The sequence below is a fragment of the Pseudopipra pipra genome, chromosome 3 (assembly GCF_036250125.1).
Source record: "Pseudopipra pipra isolate bDixPip1 chromosome 3, bDixPip1.hap1, whole genome shotgun sequence".
In the NCBI taxonomy this organism is placed as follows: domain Eukaryota; kingdom Metazoa; phylum Chordata; class Aves; order Passeriformes; family Pipridae; genus Pseudopipra; species Pseudopipra pipra.
The window spans coordinates 52,150,503-52,167,724 of NC_087551.1; the positions used below are offsets into that span (position 1 = coordinate 52,150,503).

The window sequence follows — 17,222 nt, forward strand, 5'->3', positions numbered from 1 at the left end:
GTGCTAAGGTCGGTAGCTTAGGTTCAACAGCAACATTTTAATATTGACATTCAGTAGTGCTGATGCTGGTGCTGAATGTTTCACTTGTTTCTGCAGAAAGCACTTTAATGAGTCTGTCAAATATACATATATGATGACAGCATATATGATGGCTATCAAAAGTATTGCTGCGCCTACTAATGTCTTTTATCTTTGTGATAATCTTCACTTCCCAAAATCTCTTCAAAACCTTATTAGTATTGGATCTATTCATGTGTACTTAATAAAGGGGAATATATTGACTATGGTGCCATGCTCATTGGAACATTCTTAATGCTTCGCGTAAGATGAAAAGGCTAATGAGCTATTGATGTATTACCCAAGAAGTCAAACAAAATGCAGGAGTTATCATTTGTTCTGTTTACCTGTGGAGTTAAACTAAATGATCAACTAGGTTGGAACTGTATCCCTTTCATCCATGAACGCTACAGAAATTATTTTGTGACTAATATTGAAAGCAGTAAAGTCTAAATAATATAATTTATTAAGGATGGTAAACTAACAGCTTGATACTTTCTGCTGTATTGTTTCTTCATGGCAACTAAATGTGGATGTAGATTTCCACAGCCATAATAATGTACATTAGGCTTAGAGTAGTGCTAAGAGACAGCACGTTACACTATGCCCTTTATACACATGGACAGTTTTAGAAAACCTCTCTCAGCTCTTTTTCCATGAAGACAATAGTGGTAATTGCCTGAGACTGAAGCATTTTTAGCTTGTTTCTGCTGTAGCTTTTAGATGGCTTCCTTTTTCAGCTTGGTAAATTAAGAACTTGTGATGATTAGGTCAGTTCAAGGGATAAAGTTATCCTGGCATAATTAGCATCTTAAGATGAGCCTTCCAGCCCAACTGACATGGTTTTTTTTTAATATCCTGAGATGATACGTCTGTTCTCACAAGCTTCCAGACAGTGCAATAGTAGCAGTATTCACTGGGGAACACAAAAAGAGTTTGGCCACACAGTCTAGAACCAGCATCTTGTACTATACACAGGGAAAAGGATCTGTGCAAAATTGGAGAAGTATACCAGTCCTTTCAGCACAGATGTTACAATTACAACCCATGAAAGATTCCTATCATACAGTTACAAATGTGTAAATGGACTAAATCCTCTGATACTTCATGGGATTTTCTGAAGTCGGGATAGGAAGTAAGTAGGTAAGGAGGCAAAGGGACTTTTAACAGCCCTCTTGCATCTGGAGATGTGCTCCTGGCCTTTAGCACCGTTGGTTTCCCAAGGAATCTTGGATTGCCCAAGCTTCCAATAAACTTGCAATCAAACTTCATAAGGTGTGTGTCAACAGTGAATCAGAGTGAGATAAGCTACCCGAGACAGGTTTGCTCTCAGACTTCCAAATTTTGAACTCCACTGTGGCACTGTTACTGGGTTTTAATTTTAACAGGCAATCTGAATGGACTCTAGAGGTTATTTCTATTCTGTATTCCTTTTGTGCAGGTAGAAGCAAAAGGACTCTTATAAGGTATCATATTGTACAGGTGACAGGCCTGAAAGCCTGGGGAAAATGTAGGGACATGGGTTTGAAAGATTGTTCTTAGTATCTGTTTAGATAATTAGATATTAGCTTAGAGAAACTTACACATGTCAGAATATAATGAAAAATAGTGATTTTTCACAGGTTCACCAGAGAAAATCCGGTTTTGTATACATAAAACCATGAAGCAAAGAGCTGGCTGAAAATGGGTGGGAAGTTCAGTCTGAAAGCTATGTCTTCTAAAAGACTTGACCTATACGAAAGTTGTTTCAGATTTGCAGAGAAGAATGTGAGCTCTTCTCAGAGAAGGGTTAGGTGAGCTGCAGGAGGAGAAACAAGTTTCTGGTGATGAAAGAAAGTATCATCTGATCCTTTGCTGAAGTTTGAACATTATAACTGTGGTGGTAGAAATAGGACACATTTCAGATAGCTTGTTAAAAACAAAGCTATTTGTAAAAACAAATAGCTTGACCAAACCAGAAACTACTCTGCTTCCCGATAAACTTTGGATTACTGTGTGATTTTCTGGGATTTAAGGTAAATGAAATTCTTTAAGCAATTTAGGTGGAACATTAGAAGGAAATTGCTCTAAAAGAAAACCAGAAATATTAAAGCTTCTATTTAAGATTGCGTAGTCACGGACCTTCCTGAGGTGTGACTGCAGAATACATGTGTCTGATATTTAAAGGGGGATGGCAAAAACATCACATCCATGCTAAAGAATGAGAAGAAATTTGGACCAACACTTCCAGGACACCTGCATACCATGAACCAGATGGACATGAAACAGTAGTTCATACACATACCGAAGAGCATAAACACCTGGAGAACAAAATGTCTACCCCAAACTGCTTTGGAGTCTTGGAAAGAAGCTGATTGCATTTTCGGGTGAGGGAGCAGGAGTGTGAAAACAGAACTAAACTACAAGCAATAGGAGTTTTCCCAGATAACAGCCCAGGCAAGGTGAAAAGATCCTTGGAAGTATCACCAGAGTCAACACCTCTCCTGCATGCCTTTTTCTTATCACTATATCCACTGGCCAAATCTTCGTTCGCGAAGCCTAGCCATGATGATGATATCCATTGGGAAGTTTCAAAAAATCAAGCACGTCTGTGTTGATGACATGCTAGGACATACTACTGCAAGAGATGGAAGAGTCGTTGGGAGGCATAGGCATAATCCAAATGTTCCAGTGATTTTGAAAACTGATTTTGAAAACTGTTAATCCACACAGAGTCATAATGCAAAACTACCACCTGCAATAGGACAGAATTGTTCAAGTGGTGTCCGTAGTATCATGTTTATTAAAATAATTTACATGCTGCAGGAGTTTACTTCAGTTAATGACTCTGCTGTGAGGATCCACACTTGTGACCTGAAAGCAGGGTTCAAAAAGTGTGAGAGAGAAAACAAAGGCTCCCCTGTTACACCTGTGCAACGCCCCCCACAGCCTGGGAAATTAAGAGACAAGCAATCTTCTGCTGAATTTTCTGCTGCAGAAGGCAAGTCATGTGTTTTCAACTGCAAAATATTTGTCTGTGTTTTATTCTGCTTGCCATCACGCTTCTGAGTCTGCAGAGCTGACTCAGGCTAAAGGTGTAGTAGAATGTGGACTGTGCTTTTGAAATATAACTTACCCAAAAGAACAAACTGATGGTTTTCTCCTTATTTCTTCTGAGAAGCATTCAGAGATAGGTGCAAAGAAAGTGAGGCTGTAACAAGTTTCATAATTTTCATTTCAGCATTCCATCCATTTTCTCAAACCAGGTGATATTGAGGAATATGGATGTTTATGTGAGAGTGGGACTCAGCCGTGCAACAGGGTGCTGAGAGCAGATATTGGAGATTATATGATTATACTAATCATGTCATTAAAGAGAGAAGGACAGGTTAGTTATCACTTTTTAGTTGTATTTTTTACTCTTCATATACCATTTCTTGACCTTTTGTCTCTTATCTTTTTTGTGGAAGTTGAAAAAGCTCTTCTGTTAGCTGCTGAATAGTAGTGCTCCATCAATCTGCTCTATAAGCTCTAAAAACTCATGGATCAATGTGATACGGCTATGGGATCAAAGGCAGAGTTTCTGAACTCATCTACAGGAAAATGAGCTGTAATGCACAAGGGACATTCTGCTAACCCGATGATTAGTAAGAGAGAGCTCATGAGTCAGTAGAAGTTTTGTTTTCCTGATATAATACACAAGTCCTAAAACAACTCAATATTTTTATCCTTTTTTTCTCCAAAACAATATTTCTATTTCTGATATAACTCTTTTCTTAAAATACAGTTACATGATAGATCTGGTAAATATTAAGCAGGTCCTTCATGGAACTAAGCAGATTTCTCTCATCTAAGGATTTGGCTTTAGGAGATTTTTAGCCCATCAATTTCAGAAAAGTTTTACATGCTAAAATTAGTAAACAAGTTTAACTAAAAAAACTAACAATTCCCAAATATCTTACCCCAGATGATGTAACTATTTTAGGTAATACTAGATTTATATATACATCACACAAGTTTGTATACAAGTGGTGAGAGAAACTTTCAGACAACTTCTGCTCTTTGCTCAATCTTTATGATTATAACCTTGTTGTTGTTAAGTGGAACAGTAAAGAATATAAAACAAAAGTGAAGGTAGCCAAAAGATATTTGATAATACATAGAACAAAGATAAAAGGTTCAGTAGGTGGTGAGCTGCTAAGCATAAGGATTCCTGCAACAATCACTGCAAAAAAATTAACTTCCATGGAGTTGCCTGTGTCTAATTATTATCCTGGAGAAGCTCTCAAGCACTTTTTTTTCCCAAGTGGCACTTTCCTGAAAGGGCAGAATTTCTGTCAGTAGAAGACAGTAGGAGTTACCTTCTAGAAAGAGTTTATCTGCCCAGATCCTTAGGACTCCTAGGGAGAAGGGTCTTTTCTCCATCTGAATGCTTACATAGTATTATTTTCCTTTCAATGCCTTGCTCTTATCAAAACATTTTTTGGATGTGGAAATAACAGTGTATTTAAGCTTGAGGGGGAAAAAATGGAAAAGATACAATTTGGATTGCCATCCCAAACCTTTCTCAGTCACCCCAAACAAACCTCAGTCACAAAAAATCCTCTTGAGAAATGTGAGGAATAAGGAGAAAGGGAGAGATGGCATTTCTTCTTCAGTTTCTTTTGATTCAAGAGGAGAAGATGGTGGGTTGCAAGAAGGTGTGGAAGGGAAATGCAGACAATTGTTATTGTGACTGCAGAGTGCTTGGGACATTTGGGGTCACTTCAAAGCTCCACTGGGGATTTCCTGAGTAAGCAAGGGGAACCCACTTGATCTCCCTATGACTCAGTCTCTTATGTATAGAATAGGGAAAATAAATGGTATTGTAAGATTAGATACACTACAAATTTCTCAGATCGTTAAGGGGGCTATAGAGTTTTCTTATCAATAGTCTTCTCTAGAGAGGTTCTGAGGGCATTTTAGCCAGACTTACAGCATATTGTGCAATCTAGTGTACTACCTGTGAAAAGGGGAACGAAGTTACAGCAAACCAGATTTACCAGATGTGGTATGGAACGGTGCAGTACAGTACATCACAGCATGGTATGGTACAGTATGGTAAGAAAGCACTGATTTGTCAGTGATTGTCAAATTTTTAGGCAGTCTATGTATGTCTCCTCACAATTTGCGGCCACCCATATTGTACATACATAGCAACTGACAGCAGACTTGTTTTTCACATATTCCTTAGACTGAATTGGATAATCCCCTCCTCCCTCCCAGGGACCGCAGACCGCAGGACTCCTGCGAGATCCCGCTCTTCAGGCTGCGCTAACTCAGGCGTTCTAGCGCTAGAAGGAAACTTCTTTCTTCTCCGCTTCCTGCTGCCAGCAGCGTTTGGGCTTTTCCCGCAGCGGCGCCCTCGGCGGGAGCGGGACTCAGAAGGAAGGGAGGGGCTGAGGAGCGGGCAGCCGCAGCGCTGCGGTACCCCCGAGCCCGGCCCTGGCCGCGGGGTGCCCCCGCCCTCCGTCCCGAGAGCCACCTCCCCTCCTCGCTCGCCGCTCCAGGCCAGGAGCCTGGGAACCCGAAGATTTCTCGGCGCCCCGGCGATGGAGATGGGTTTCTCCTCTTTCAAGCAGCTGGGTGAAGTCCACTGCACTTCCCCAAGTCGTGCATACAGCACAACGCCTATGCGCCCTAGCTGGGATATTTCTGAGGGGTGAGAGGAATACGGTGCCATTGATGCTCATCTCACCATTCCAGAGCAGAATAGCATCTTCGACCTCCAGTTATGTAGTAACAAGGGGAAATTTTCCTGAAATTAGACTACTGCAGGAACTCTGGTTTTAGTCACAGCTGTCATCCGAGAACCAAATTTCCAGGCATTTTTAATCTAATTCACTTATTCTTTATGTAACTGAATTAGAAAATACGATTAAGCATCGCAGAATCTTCGGCATTGAGCCTGCCTAACCTTTAGTGAAACATGGAACAGAGAAACTTAATAGAGGTAAGAAAAAATGGTGAAATCATCTGTATAGATTTGGTACAATCGTTACTGACTGAGTAGGAGGATTAGAGCACAAAAGCTCAAGAAAAAAAATTAAGAAAAAAGAAAAGAGGATAATGATCTTTTCAGCTGAAATTCTTCCGGGACTGTTTGGCAAATATGCCAGGGCAGGCACGGCGCGACACTGAAGAGGTGCTGCCGGCCTGCACGCGGGTCCCACGCCCACTTCCCCCGTGTTTCTTTCCCTGCTGCTCACAGATCTCTCCGAGGTAGGGAAAATTCGAAGGAGAAAATCAAAGACTTGAAACTGTCTGATTCTCCCTTACTCTGGCAGTGACTCCAGCCCCGAGGTTTGGGCTTAAGAACCCTAGAAAGAAGAACTGATTCCCCTCCTGCTCACGGGGGTTTAACACACTCTCCAGCCGCGCTCCCTGCGCGCCCATGCAGCATGTGCCGGCGCTGGGATCCGCGGAACGGTCACAAGCACCTGCGGTGCTTGGCTGCACCAAGCAGCGCTTGGATGTGGGGTTTAATCCGTTTTACACGAACACACACACAGTTTAAACGAAAAATCAAAGACTGGCAAACCCCCCGACATCTGCTAAAATCAAGCTAAAACCCGGAGAAAAAATTTAAGACCAGCTCTCTGCGCATCTCGGGCGGGAACCCCTGTCAAGGACGGGCATGTGCCAGGGACGGAGAGGGACCAGCCCAGCATGAAAACACCGGAGAAGAGTTAGGGAAAGAAGTAACCTCTAGAGAAGGGGACTGCGTAGGGAAGTACGGGGGCTATAGGGGTGGGGAGGGAGCGGAGGGCTCCGGGGAGTGCCGCCACCTCCCCTCCGGCTATACCGGGTGCGGGCAGGGGTGAGCGGTACGACGTGCCCACCGCAGCCCCCGACGGCCGCCTGGTCTCCTGCCTGGCGAGGAGGAATCACCCCGCCGACGGGGCTCCGCTTCCTGCAGAACTATGTCATTAATATAAATCAAATAAGGGCCGGGGGGGGCGAGGGGGAGGGAGAAGGTGGGGGAAGAGGTAGGGTGCGCTACTGCTCATGAGTTAAATATAAGTCTCTGACTGTCCTGAACAAAGCGACCGTCCCCTTGGGAAGGGTGACGTCTCTCCAGTAACGTGATTGCTTCTTTGGAAGCAGAAACGTGTAAACGCTATAAAACGCGGCGGCGCGGCGGGCAGCTCAGAGCGTGCGGCGAGACGGAGCTCTCCTCTTCATCCTCCTCCTCCTCACCCTCTGCCACCGCTCCGGCAGCCGCGCAGCCGGGCAGGGCGCACTCCTCCAGCACCGCCTCGCTCCGCGCCCGCACAGCCAGACCCACCGACGGACTCGCGGCTCCGTGAGTAACTTTCCCTCCGCCGCAGCGGCAACTTCCCAGCAGATGAGGAGAGTATCCCCGTCCCACACCCACGCTTCCCTTCTCCCCTCCCGGACCCGCAGGGAAGACGTCTCGGCCGTCGGGGGACTAGGGAGCGGTTCTGATGGCCCCGGGCAGCCGTGGAGGGACCCTTCCTTTTTGCCGCCTAAGTCGCTAAGCCCCGTGGGCCGCTGCCCCTCACAGCTGGCCGAGGGTCGCCTTCGGGGGTGCCAGCTCTCCCTGCCGGCAGCAGGGTCGCGGTGGCGGGGGAGCTGCCAGCGGCGTCTCTCGGGACCGGGACCGCGGTTGGGACGGGGCCGGGTGCCGGGGCAGTTGCGCGGCGGCTCAAGGCGAAGCCCCGGTACCTGGGCGCGGGGCCCGTCGCTGCGGGCGGGCCGGGTCGGTGCGTGACGGCTGCGCTCTTCCCTCCGCAGGTGGCGGCCATGGAGCACCGCGGCACCTCCCCGCTCCTCCTCGCCCTCGCCCTCCTCAGCGCGCTCTGCTGGCGGGCGCGGGCGCTGCCCCCGAGAGGCGCCGCCTTCCCTCCCGTGCCGCGGTAAGGGCCGCGCTCCGCGCCGCGCCCCGCCGGCCCGCACGGCCTGCCCGGCCCCGCCGGGAGCCGAGAGGGGCTGTGAAAGAGACAGTCCTCCGTTGCGCCCTTCTAACAAGCGCGCAGTGTCCTTCCAACAAACGTGCAGTGCGGCGCCTCCCGTCGGGGCGTCCGTCCGGGGACGGGAGGGTGCGCGGGGTCTTCAAGGCGAGGCTCCGGTCCCGGCCGATGCCCGCTGATCTCACCTGTAAAAGCCCCCGGGACATGGACTCACCTCCCGCGGCGGCTGCCCCACGGTCTGGGAAGCGGTGACCGCGGTATGTGCGGGAGGCGGAGGGGATGTAGGTTACGGTGTGCCCTGGGACGTGAGCGTGTCGGTCGGAACAGACCGGTGTGTAGGTTTTGTACCGCTAAGTGCTTTGGCTGGTTGAAGTTCCTATTAGTTGTTCAGCTAAGTTAAATCAGATGGTAGAAAGGTACTGTTTACATTTAGGTAAGAGGAATATAATGTGTATAAATACCAATGGTAAACAGAACGGCAAACCAGCACGGCGACTGACTTACAAAAGGTGTGACTTGAACTGGTTTATCTTATGCAGCAACTTAGCACGATTTTTTTACCAGACAGAAGTCTTACATGACTCAGATACATAAGCAGTGCCAATAGTGACCACAAAATTACAAGAGTGATAGCCTATCCTACTTTTAATGTGTGATTTCTGCACATCATCACATGCAGGAGGTTCCTACAGTGATGGGAGCCTATTGTCTGCCAGAGAACATAAGAGTAGCCAGAAGGAATGTCTGATATCATATCACTGCTATGCAGTCACACTGCCCTTGATAAAATAAGACACGTCATAGGAAACAGCAGTATATGAAAATGTGAAATAACTGTAAATCAGTTTATACAAAGCAATTGATGTGATAAACATTTTAAGAGATTAAATGTGAATATTTATGAGAGAATAAAAACACATAGAGATACATGACTGAACTTCATATATTTAATTTAAAGTTCTTGATGTATTTGTTTTCTTTGGAGAAGGCCTAAGAATTGTTTCATTATGCATTTCAGTGCATATCTTAAATCATAACTGGGAGGTTAGTACATCACAGGAACTGTTTTCACTTTGCAAGTGTAGTGGCTGTTAATTCCATCCGTCATTTATACAAAATATAGTTGTTAGAAAAAGTTTCGTGGTTGTCACTTGTGCTGTAATCACCACATATTATGCACTGTTCACTGAAATAAACTGCGTGCCATGACAACACATATCTAGAAAATATACATTTGAGAGAAGGATCTGTTAAGTCAATTAATCTACCATTCAGCATTGATTCTACCTGAAAGTGACTTTTATTTTATCTAGACTTATTTAAAATGCCTTACAGATTAAAGTAGGTAGATGTGCATTTTTGACACAAACCAAAATGTAAGCTACATTGAAGTGTTGCATGTCCTCAGCTAGCTGTACTTTATATGGTTTCTTTCTCCAACAGATTGGGAAACAGAATGCCATTTGATGGAGCCAGTGAACCTGACCATGCCCGTGGGTCATTAAAATCAGAATCAGACATTTTGCAGAACACACTACCTGAAAATGAGAAATTCTATTTTGATCTGTCCAGAATTATTGATACGTGAGTTTCTTCATTATCATAAATACAAATGATGATGGACTACTTGATTTATGCCATTCACATTTTCAAATTGAGAAACAGGAAAGGAAGATTCAATTACAGAAGAAAAACACACAGCCGCTGGTTGAGTACTGGTAGCAGTAGGGATGTTGGCAGAAATGTTGATTGCATTGCCATTCTGGCATGATGAATGCGTTCACTTTCCAGGAAGGGCTAAAAATTATATTGTGAAAATCTGGAAGCTGTTTTATGAAATTAGTTTAATTTAATATGTACAACAGATAAATTAAGGAAAGCAGTATGATTACAAAATGAACGTTATCAAAATGATATGAACCCAGGCTGTATTGTAGAGTTTATTTATTGTCCATTTCAGAAATGCAAGGCATGCTGATGGAATTTTCACCAGTGTCTACAGCCATCTTTTGGCTAAACTTGCTGTGAAGAGATATCTGCATTCGCTTATTAGAAAACGAGTTAGGTGAGGTGACACTTACATTAGGTAGATTTTTTTCCTAGCTGACTTCACTGGCATCTTTTCTCCCTTCTGTACCTAAGTTCTCCTTTTTGTGATTTAGAGATAATGAAAAAGAAGATGCTATAATTATGGAGGAGCTGAAAATCCTATATAAGTATTTAGTGATATTACTAAATGATTATGTTACTATTTATTCCTGATACAGTTGTGAGAGGTAGAGCAATAGACACTGTACAAAGCACGGAAAATATATTATAATGATTAGCATGGAAAATATATTATAATGATTAGCATGGTAATTTACTAATTCTTACATAACAACAAGGAATGCTCAATGAAATTAAGAAAAAGTTGGTTTATAGTGAAAATATAAAGGAGTTGTTTTTTCCAACTGTAGAACATATTGCCAGATGTTTGTGAGATCCATATTGCAGCAGGATTCAAAAAAGAAAGAGCAAAATTCATAGACAAGGGGTCTGGATGCAACTTCCAGACTGGGACATTCATAAACTAATGGTTGTGGGGTGCTGGGAAGGATCACTGTATACTTTTCTTGTTTTCATATCCCTAAGCAGCAGCTACTGGTTACTTTTGGGAATGTATTAGTAGAACGCTTTGGACTGATCCACTATGACAGTTCCATTGAGAGGCTACTCCATATGCTCAAAAGCTGAGTAAAAATTAGGTCCTCCATTTGTGTCAATGCTGCCTTTGTTCCAGAACATATAATTCCAGTTTCTCATATGTTATAAACTAACATAGATAATTTAAAACAGAACACACTGAGGCTTCCAAAGGTTGTGAATGAAAAATAGGCCTCCAGGTTTGGATTTCACAAGGTGTGTTTTTTTCTTCTGAAACCTTAGAACAAGTAATTAGAGCTACTTATGGGATGCTACACTTTTACTTTCCTCCGTGGCTGGCTCCGTCTTCACAGCATTCAATATGAACAGTGATGGGGTCCTTTAAGACTTACTGTGACTTAAACCAAGCTGCACCTTGGCATTGTACTAAAATTTTACACAGTTTGTACTAATATTTATAAAAATTACAGACATCAGAATAAAATCTGTTTATTTAAAATAGTAATCTGGGCTATGAGAACAGACAGGAGGGAGTAATGAATTCCACACTCAACCACTTGATCTTGCAGAATTCCTGAGACAAGTGATCTAGAAATCATTGAGTATGGATCCTAATTGCATGGGCCATGGCAAAGTTGAGTAGGAGAAAAAAATCAGTGGAAGGTGTGCCCAAAAAGACTGAATACTAATCTTTGGAATTTGATCCTTGTTATTAAAATACACAGTAAGCAATAAAAGCTGTGGCTTCTTTTCAACAGAAGAAAGATCCAAAGTGATAGTTGGAAATGAAAGCTGAAATGAAAATTTAATTTTATTTAGATAATCAGTATTGTAAAGTTTGTTTCACTCATTTAAAGGTGTCTACTTTTAACCAGATATTATCTATTAATTTTTTCTTCATAATTGTGTATTGCCAGCTCTCAGGACAGTCCTGTCAAACGCCATTCCGATGCTGTCTTCACTGACAACTACAGCCGCTTTCGAAAGCAGATGGCTGTGAAGAAATACTTAAACTCAGTTTTAACTGGAAAAAGAAGGTACTACAAGAAAGCAAATATATATTGTTTCCATACTTTTGTGGTATTAAGACAGAAAAGGTTTATATCCGTTTATGTATACAGAGAGGGCAAACAAGAGGCAATGAACATTAATGACTTGATAGCATAGTTTATAACATGGTTTTCAAATACAGACAACATTTTCTTCCTGACTGGAACAGACACTACAATCAAATTAGAATAAAAGAATAAAGAGGAGACTGCTTCTGGCAATTTTAAAAAGCTTCTGACAGATTCAAAAATGTTTTTATTTATGAAAAATCTTCTTAAGGAAAGAATCCACAGAGCTATGGAACATGAGAAACAATTTTATAAAGAAATTTATTGAAAATTTTCCTCTAAATAAACACATGAAATGAAAATTTAGAAGTCCATAGAGGGCCATATGTCCTAATCAGTATAGGTGAGAAGTGCGAGCATACATTTTTGTAGACCCTGTATTCTGTCTATGTATTCGCTCATTTAGACATCCGCTTTTAAATGGCTCTTCATCCATTAAACATACTATTTCACATTTTATAACACTTTGGTTTAAATGTAATAAAATGTGCAGAAGCTACAGTTAGAAGGCGGCTTTGCTTTCTTGTTTCCTTTTTCTTCTGAGAGCAATAAAACTTGTTTCTGATCCACAACAGCCAGGAAGAGCTAAACCCTGCTAAACTTCGAGATGAAGCAGAACTTCTTGAACCTTCCTTCTCAGAAAACTATGATTCTGTAGATGAGCTGTTGAGCCACCTCCCTCTGGTATGCCCAGATTTTCTTTCCTCTTGTTGTCTGTTACTTGACTCGACCCATAAAATGAGATTAATTGTATATGAAGTGTGATCTATTAGCAAATCAGAATCATCTAGGAAAGGGAGTCATGTTCCATTAAATGCTTATGTTATAGAGATTGTGTCTGAATAAAATAATAATTTTAATAATAAGATTTAAGGTATCCCATGAATGCTTTTATTGAAAATTCATAATTAAATGCCACTGTTAATAATGCACCTAACTCACTGGGGTGTTTCAACCAGTGTGCACTGTAGAATAAAACCAGAACTGACTCATTTTTAATTACAAAGACTATTATTTCTTCAGAAAACAAACTCAAGGATCTTTCTTTTAATTAAAAAAAAATGCTGCAGATTTTGTTTAACATCTATTTCATCAGAAAGGAGTTGCCCCCAGAACTAAGAGGATCACCAACATGAACTTTATGCATAAAGAAAGCACTTGACCCCTACCTAAGGGAGGATCATCTGACATGCAAATATTACAGTTGCTGTTTTCTATTTAGCTAACACTATTTTTTTTTCTAAAATCATTCACAAATGCGTTTCGTTGGTTTACTGAAATGGAAACCTTTCTCATCAACACTTACAGGAATATAACATTGAAAAGGTAACATAGAAACATAAAAGTTAATTGAGTTTGGTATTTTTAGAAGTGCATTATCAAACTGATGGTAGTATGGTTTTTGGCATTCAGCTATGTCTCAAATACAAGCAAGAAAAAAGATTAAAAGACTACTCTTGAGGATAACTTTTTTTGGGGGGAGGAGCTGGGGATGATACAAGAAAAGACATTTCTCCAAACTTTGTTTCCTTACTAGACTTAAAAAAAAAGAGAAAATATTCTTTTCCTTTCCAGTTCTTCTTAAGTTCCCAAATATTAGAAAGGACATAAACTGCTTATGCTTTGAGGATTGAAATAATTTGTAAGTGATGTGGTTCTGGAAAGAAATGTTCTTTCTAGATAGGTTTATCATGAAACATATCTGCTCCTGGATTTTGCACCTTCTAAAACTTCTGGCATTGACTAAATGAGAAAGAGTAGTAGTGCAGCACTTTTAAAGCATATTTCTCCTTTGCTTTTCAGGACCTCTGAAGGACACCTGGTAAAGTCTATGACAAGAACAAGCTATTTTTGAGTTCCACATAGTATTTCAAAGAGATGACTTTAGTCATCAAACCAGAACAAATATGTTGTGAAGTGACAGTTGTGATATATTTGTTTCTTATGTAATAAAAGTTGATATTTACATTGTAAATATTACTCTAGAGTTCTCTACTGAAAGCTGTACATATGGATGCCAGTTTAACTTATGAGAAGTCTGTGAGTCCATATGCTGTAAATCCTTTCCTTCAATAAATTCATTTGAAAATGAGTGTGCAGCTGAAAAGAGCCCATCTTGACTAATTAATTGGCTTATTTTAGATGTGGTACAACTTCAGACAAACATGTAGGATAATAGGAATACATCTCCAGATAGCTCCATAACCAGCATGTAAAAACATGAGGAGAAGAATGTGCAAACTGTGTAAAACTGCTTTACAAAGATCTCTGAAGGTTATTGCCAAGAAAAAGGCAAAGCTTTTCTAGCAGCTTACCAAGCAATTAGAGAAAATAAAAAAGCATTACAAATTTGACGTCCAGAAACATCTTCCCTTCCTGTTTGCATTTTTAATATTTCACAACATACAAATTATATTAAGACCAAAAATGTATCCTTTATTTTCAATTGTGTTTTGTATGTGGTGGAGCTGACAAAGCACTGAAAGAATGCAATCCCTTGATTCGTTTGATGCCTAAAGTCATCAGTTATTCTACACTTAATCATAGCTTTGATGATGAAATTATTGCTTATATATAAAATAGATCTGAAGACAGTTTACTATTTTTTTAGGATGAATGTAATTTACAGACATGCAGACAATAAATAATTTTATTATCATGGCAAACAATTGCTGGTTTGAATCAGTGCTATGGGTAACTGGAACAGTAGAGGTCCCAACAAGTCCTGTCTCTACTATAATAGTAGAGGAAGATAATATTTTTAACTGATTTATGCTATGTTATATTAGAAAGATGAGCCAATGAGCCTCCAGTTCCCATTTCTGTAGTTTCCTATCACTGTAGATGACTGTGGAACTAGAAATTTGCAGCTGTTTGATTCACAGCACTGTTGCTGTGAATCAAAATCTGGATGTATTTTATTAAGTTCGTGGATTTAATCAATTAGATCATTTTCTAAAGAATCATTTATTGTTGTAAGACTAATAGTTCCACTGCAATGAGGACAGTGCATGGTACTGCGTGCACAACATATGAAATCCATATTCTTGAGTGATACCAGCCATAATAATCTCGTGACTCCCCTTTTACCACCTAGAAAAAGATGAAATTTGAAGTAGGAAAACTTATCAGACCTACTTACAAGCTCAGTTTGGAATTTCATAGTTATAAATCATACATATGCACACATAGACAGTGATAAAACTGATTTGCAAGTTTCACTGACAAGTTTACTTTTCCCATTTAGAATGAAACTTCTAACATGATAAAATTTGAGATTTATGAAGACTAGTTCTCATAAATATGTAGCCTTCTGATTTGCAATTTTTTTGAATATTGGCAACTGCATGTAGAAAGAAAATCAGCTTGCACGGATCAGATGCTAATATTGCTATTTCTATCTAGCCTTGACAGAATCTATTTTAGTCTAAGCCAATGACTGGTCCACAGAAGTTAGATGCAATTTTGAAGTCTTCTCTTGAAAAGTGGTTTTCCACCCCCAATTCCTATCGTATTATGAACATTTCAGTGTAAAAACATCTTTGTAAATACTTGAAGGATACTAATGGACTAACGCTATAGTATTTAATTAGAATTTTTCTTCATTGTAGTTTGAACTATATTGGTATTTCTGGGATAAGTAGTCTTTGAAAAAAAGAAGTGAAAAAACCCAACTAGAAGCAAAGCTGCATGTGGTCTTTATACACAGAATTTTTTGTTTAAATATATGTGATCTTCATTCACTCAGTTTAAAGTAACAAAAATTGGAATGATCAAACTTTTGATTCTGCAATTCCAGAAATATTTTTTCTAAATGTTCCTTTTTTAATTTTTTTTTTCTGCTTACCAATAAGACATCTGATGGAAGAACTTGTCTTCCATGTCTAATATATTATCTCCCTGATATTTTGTTCTCCATAGAAAACCACAGAGCCTTGGAACATGCATTTTCTGTGTTACAATGAAGATGGAGTTGTTAGAAAGAAAAAAATGGACACGTATTAGAAATCATATATATATATATCTGTGTGTATATATATGTATTTTTTAAAATAAAAAACTAATAATTTTATTGTAATAATACCATGGTAGGTTCCTCTGAGAGTTAGCAAATAGAGACAGCCTAAAAGGCATGCTAAATTTTATGTACATTTTAGCAAAACCTAGCACTGACAGGAGAGATTTTAACCTCCAGAATACAATACCTGACTTGATATTTGTGTTAAAGGATGGGCTTTTAACTTGTCATAGCAACTTTTGGCATTCTATAGGAGATTTAAAGCCCAATTAATACACTGAGAGGAATTAATTGTGGAAGACGTAACACTGTTCACCTTAACTCCATAGGCAAGTGGTCATGATAAGGTTAAATGATAAAAATGAAGAGAAATTGCAGCATTTCGCTAAATGAGACAAATTTTCAGCCTGTCAATGAGCCTTGACACATGTCACCAATCTTACAGCCCACTTGCAAAATGTCATAAGTGTGGAATCAAAGCATTGCATTAATTAGGAGAATGGAAGGGGCAGCCGCAAAGGGAGTGTCAGGAGTACTGCTAGGAGGAAACAAATACCCAGGAGATTTTGAAGAGCGTCACTGACAGAGAATGCAATCACTAGAGAGGAAGGAATAAAAGAGTGAAGCGTTATTGGGGTATATGATAAAGAAACATCTCACCATGTTTTACCAGAATTTCACTTCTAATACATGTGATCTTACAGGATAGAACTAATTTGTTTTTGTTTTATTGAATGGGGTTTGCTTTTTAAAGCTACTGCTTGGAACTCTTTAAGAAAGGGAGAGAATCACCTTGGTACATCTTCACCAGGACTAGAAGAGCACATTTTCTGGTCGTAAAACTATGGAGAGGATTTGCATGCTTGGGTGCATCTGTACATTCATCACCCACTCAAGAACAACTCTCAGGATTGTGAATAAAATCATGAGAGTTGCAAATACTGACAAAACAATTTAAAATTACAGCCAGTAAAAGCACATTAAAAATGAACAAAACTCTAACAGCCCCTCTGATAATCTAAATGAGTTTGAGGGGCTATGAGTGTTTGTTCCACCTGAAAGTCTGAGAAAAAAAAATATGCTTAAAAATATGAAAATCGGTAACTTGGATCCAAAGCATAGGTGTAACTTCATGTATGGACATATTGAATTCTCCCCAGAGATGGACCTTTTTGGAAGAGATGTATGTATACAGGAATAATTTTTTTCCTTGCAAAGTATTCAGGGAAGGGAGATGGAAAAGACTGTCAACTGTCTCTTGTGCTTTCCACTACCTCTTTACTTTCCCTTGTTTTCTCTCTCCCTCCTTCACTTACCACAAGCTTTCCAGTCTTTAATAATTGCACCATTGCACTGCAAAGCTAGTATATACCTATGCTTTTGAGAGGAACACTTACAGGAGACCTTAAATTTATGGTGCAGCAATCTAAC

The 17,222-nt window shown here is 40.4% G+C and overlaps 1 protein-coding gene across 2 annotated transcripts; it reads left to right on the plus strand.

Annotated features, from left to right (window-relative positions):
• Positions 1-7,134: 7,134 nt before the first annotated feature.
• VIP (vasoactive intestinal peptide) lies at positions 7,135-13,880 on the plus strand. 2 transcript variants are annotated; one of them, XM_064649179.1, is made up of 7 exons: positions 7,135-7,381; positions 7,834-7,955; positions 9,453-9,593; positions 9,970-10,074; positions 11,573-11,692; positions 12,349-12,457; positions 13,577-13,880. In XM_064649179.1, exons 2-7 carry the CDS (start codon positions 7,843-7,845, stop codon positions 13,583-13,585), a joined length of 597 nt encoding a protein of 198 aa, XP_064505249.1. In that variant the 5' UTR covers positions 7,135-7,381; positions 7,834-7,842; the 3' UTR covers positions 13,586-13,880. The 2 variants fall into 2 exon arrangements, with proteins under 2 accessions (XP_064505249.1, XP_064505250.1); XM_064649180.1 differs by lacking the exon at positions 9,970-10,074 and having other exon boundaries at positions 7,146-7,381.
• Positions 13,881-17,222: the final 3,342 nt, after the last annotated feature.

What these genes read in the sequence shown, in the direction of transcription:
- VIP (XM_064649179.1), top strand. Translation starts at nt 7,843, where the DNA reads ATGGAGCACCGCGGCACCTCCCCGCTCCTCCTCGCCCTCGCCCTCCTC. An exon ending in CTTATTAGAAAACGAGTTAG is followed by an intron (nt 10,075 to 11,572) that starts GTGAGGTGACAC and finishes GTGTATTGCCAG; the next exon opens with CTCTCAGGACAGTCCTGTCA. An exon ending in GTTTTAACTGGAAAAAGAAG is followed by an intron (nt 11,693 to 12,348) that starts GTACTACAAGAA and finishes GATCCACAACAG; the next exon opens with CCAGGAAGAGCTAAACCCTG.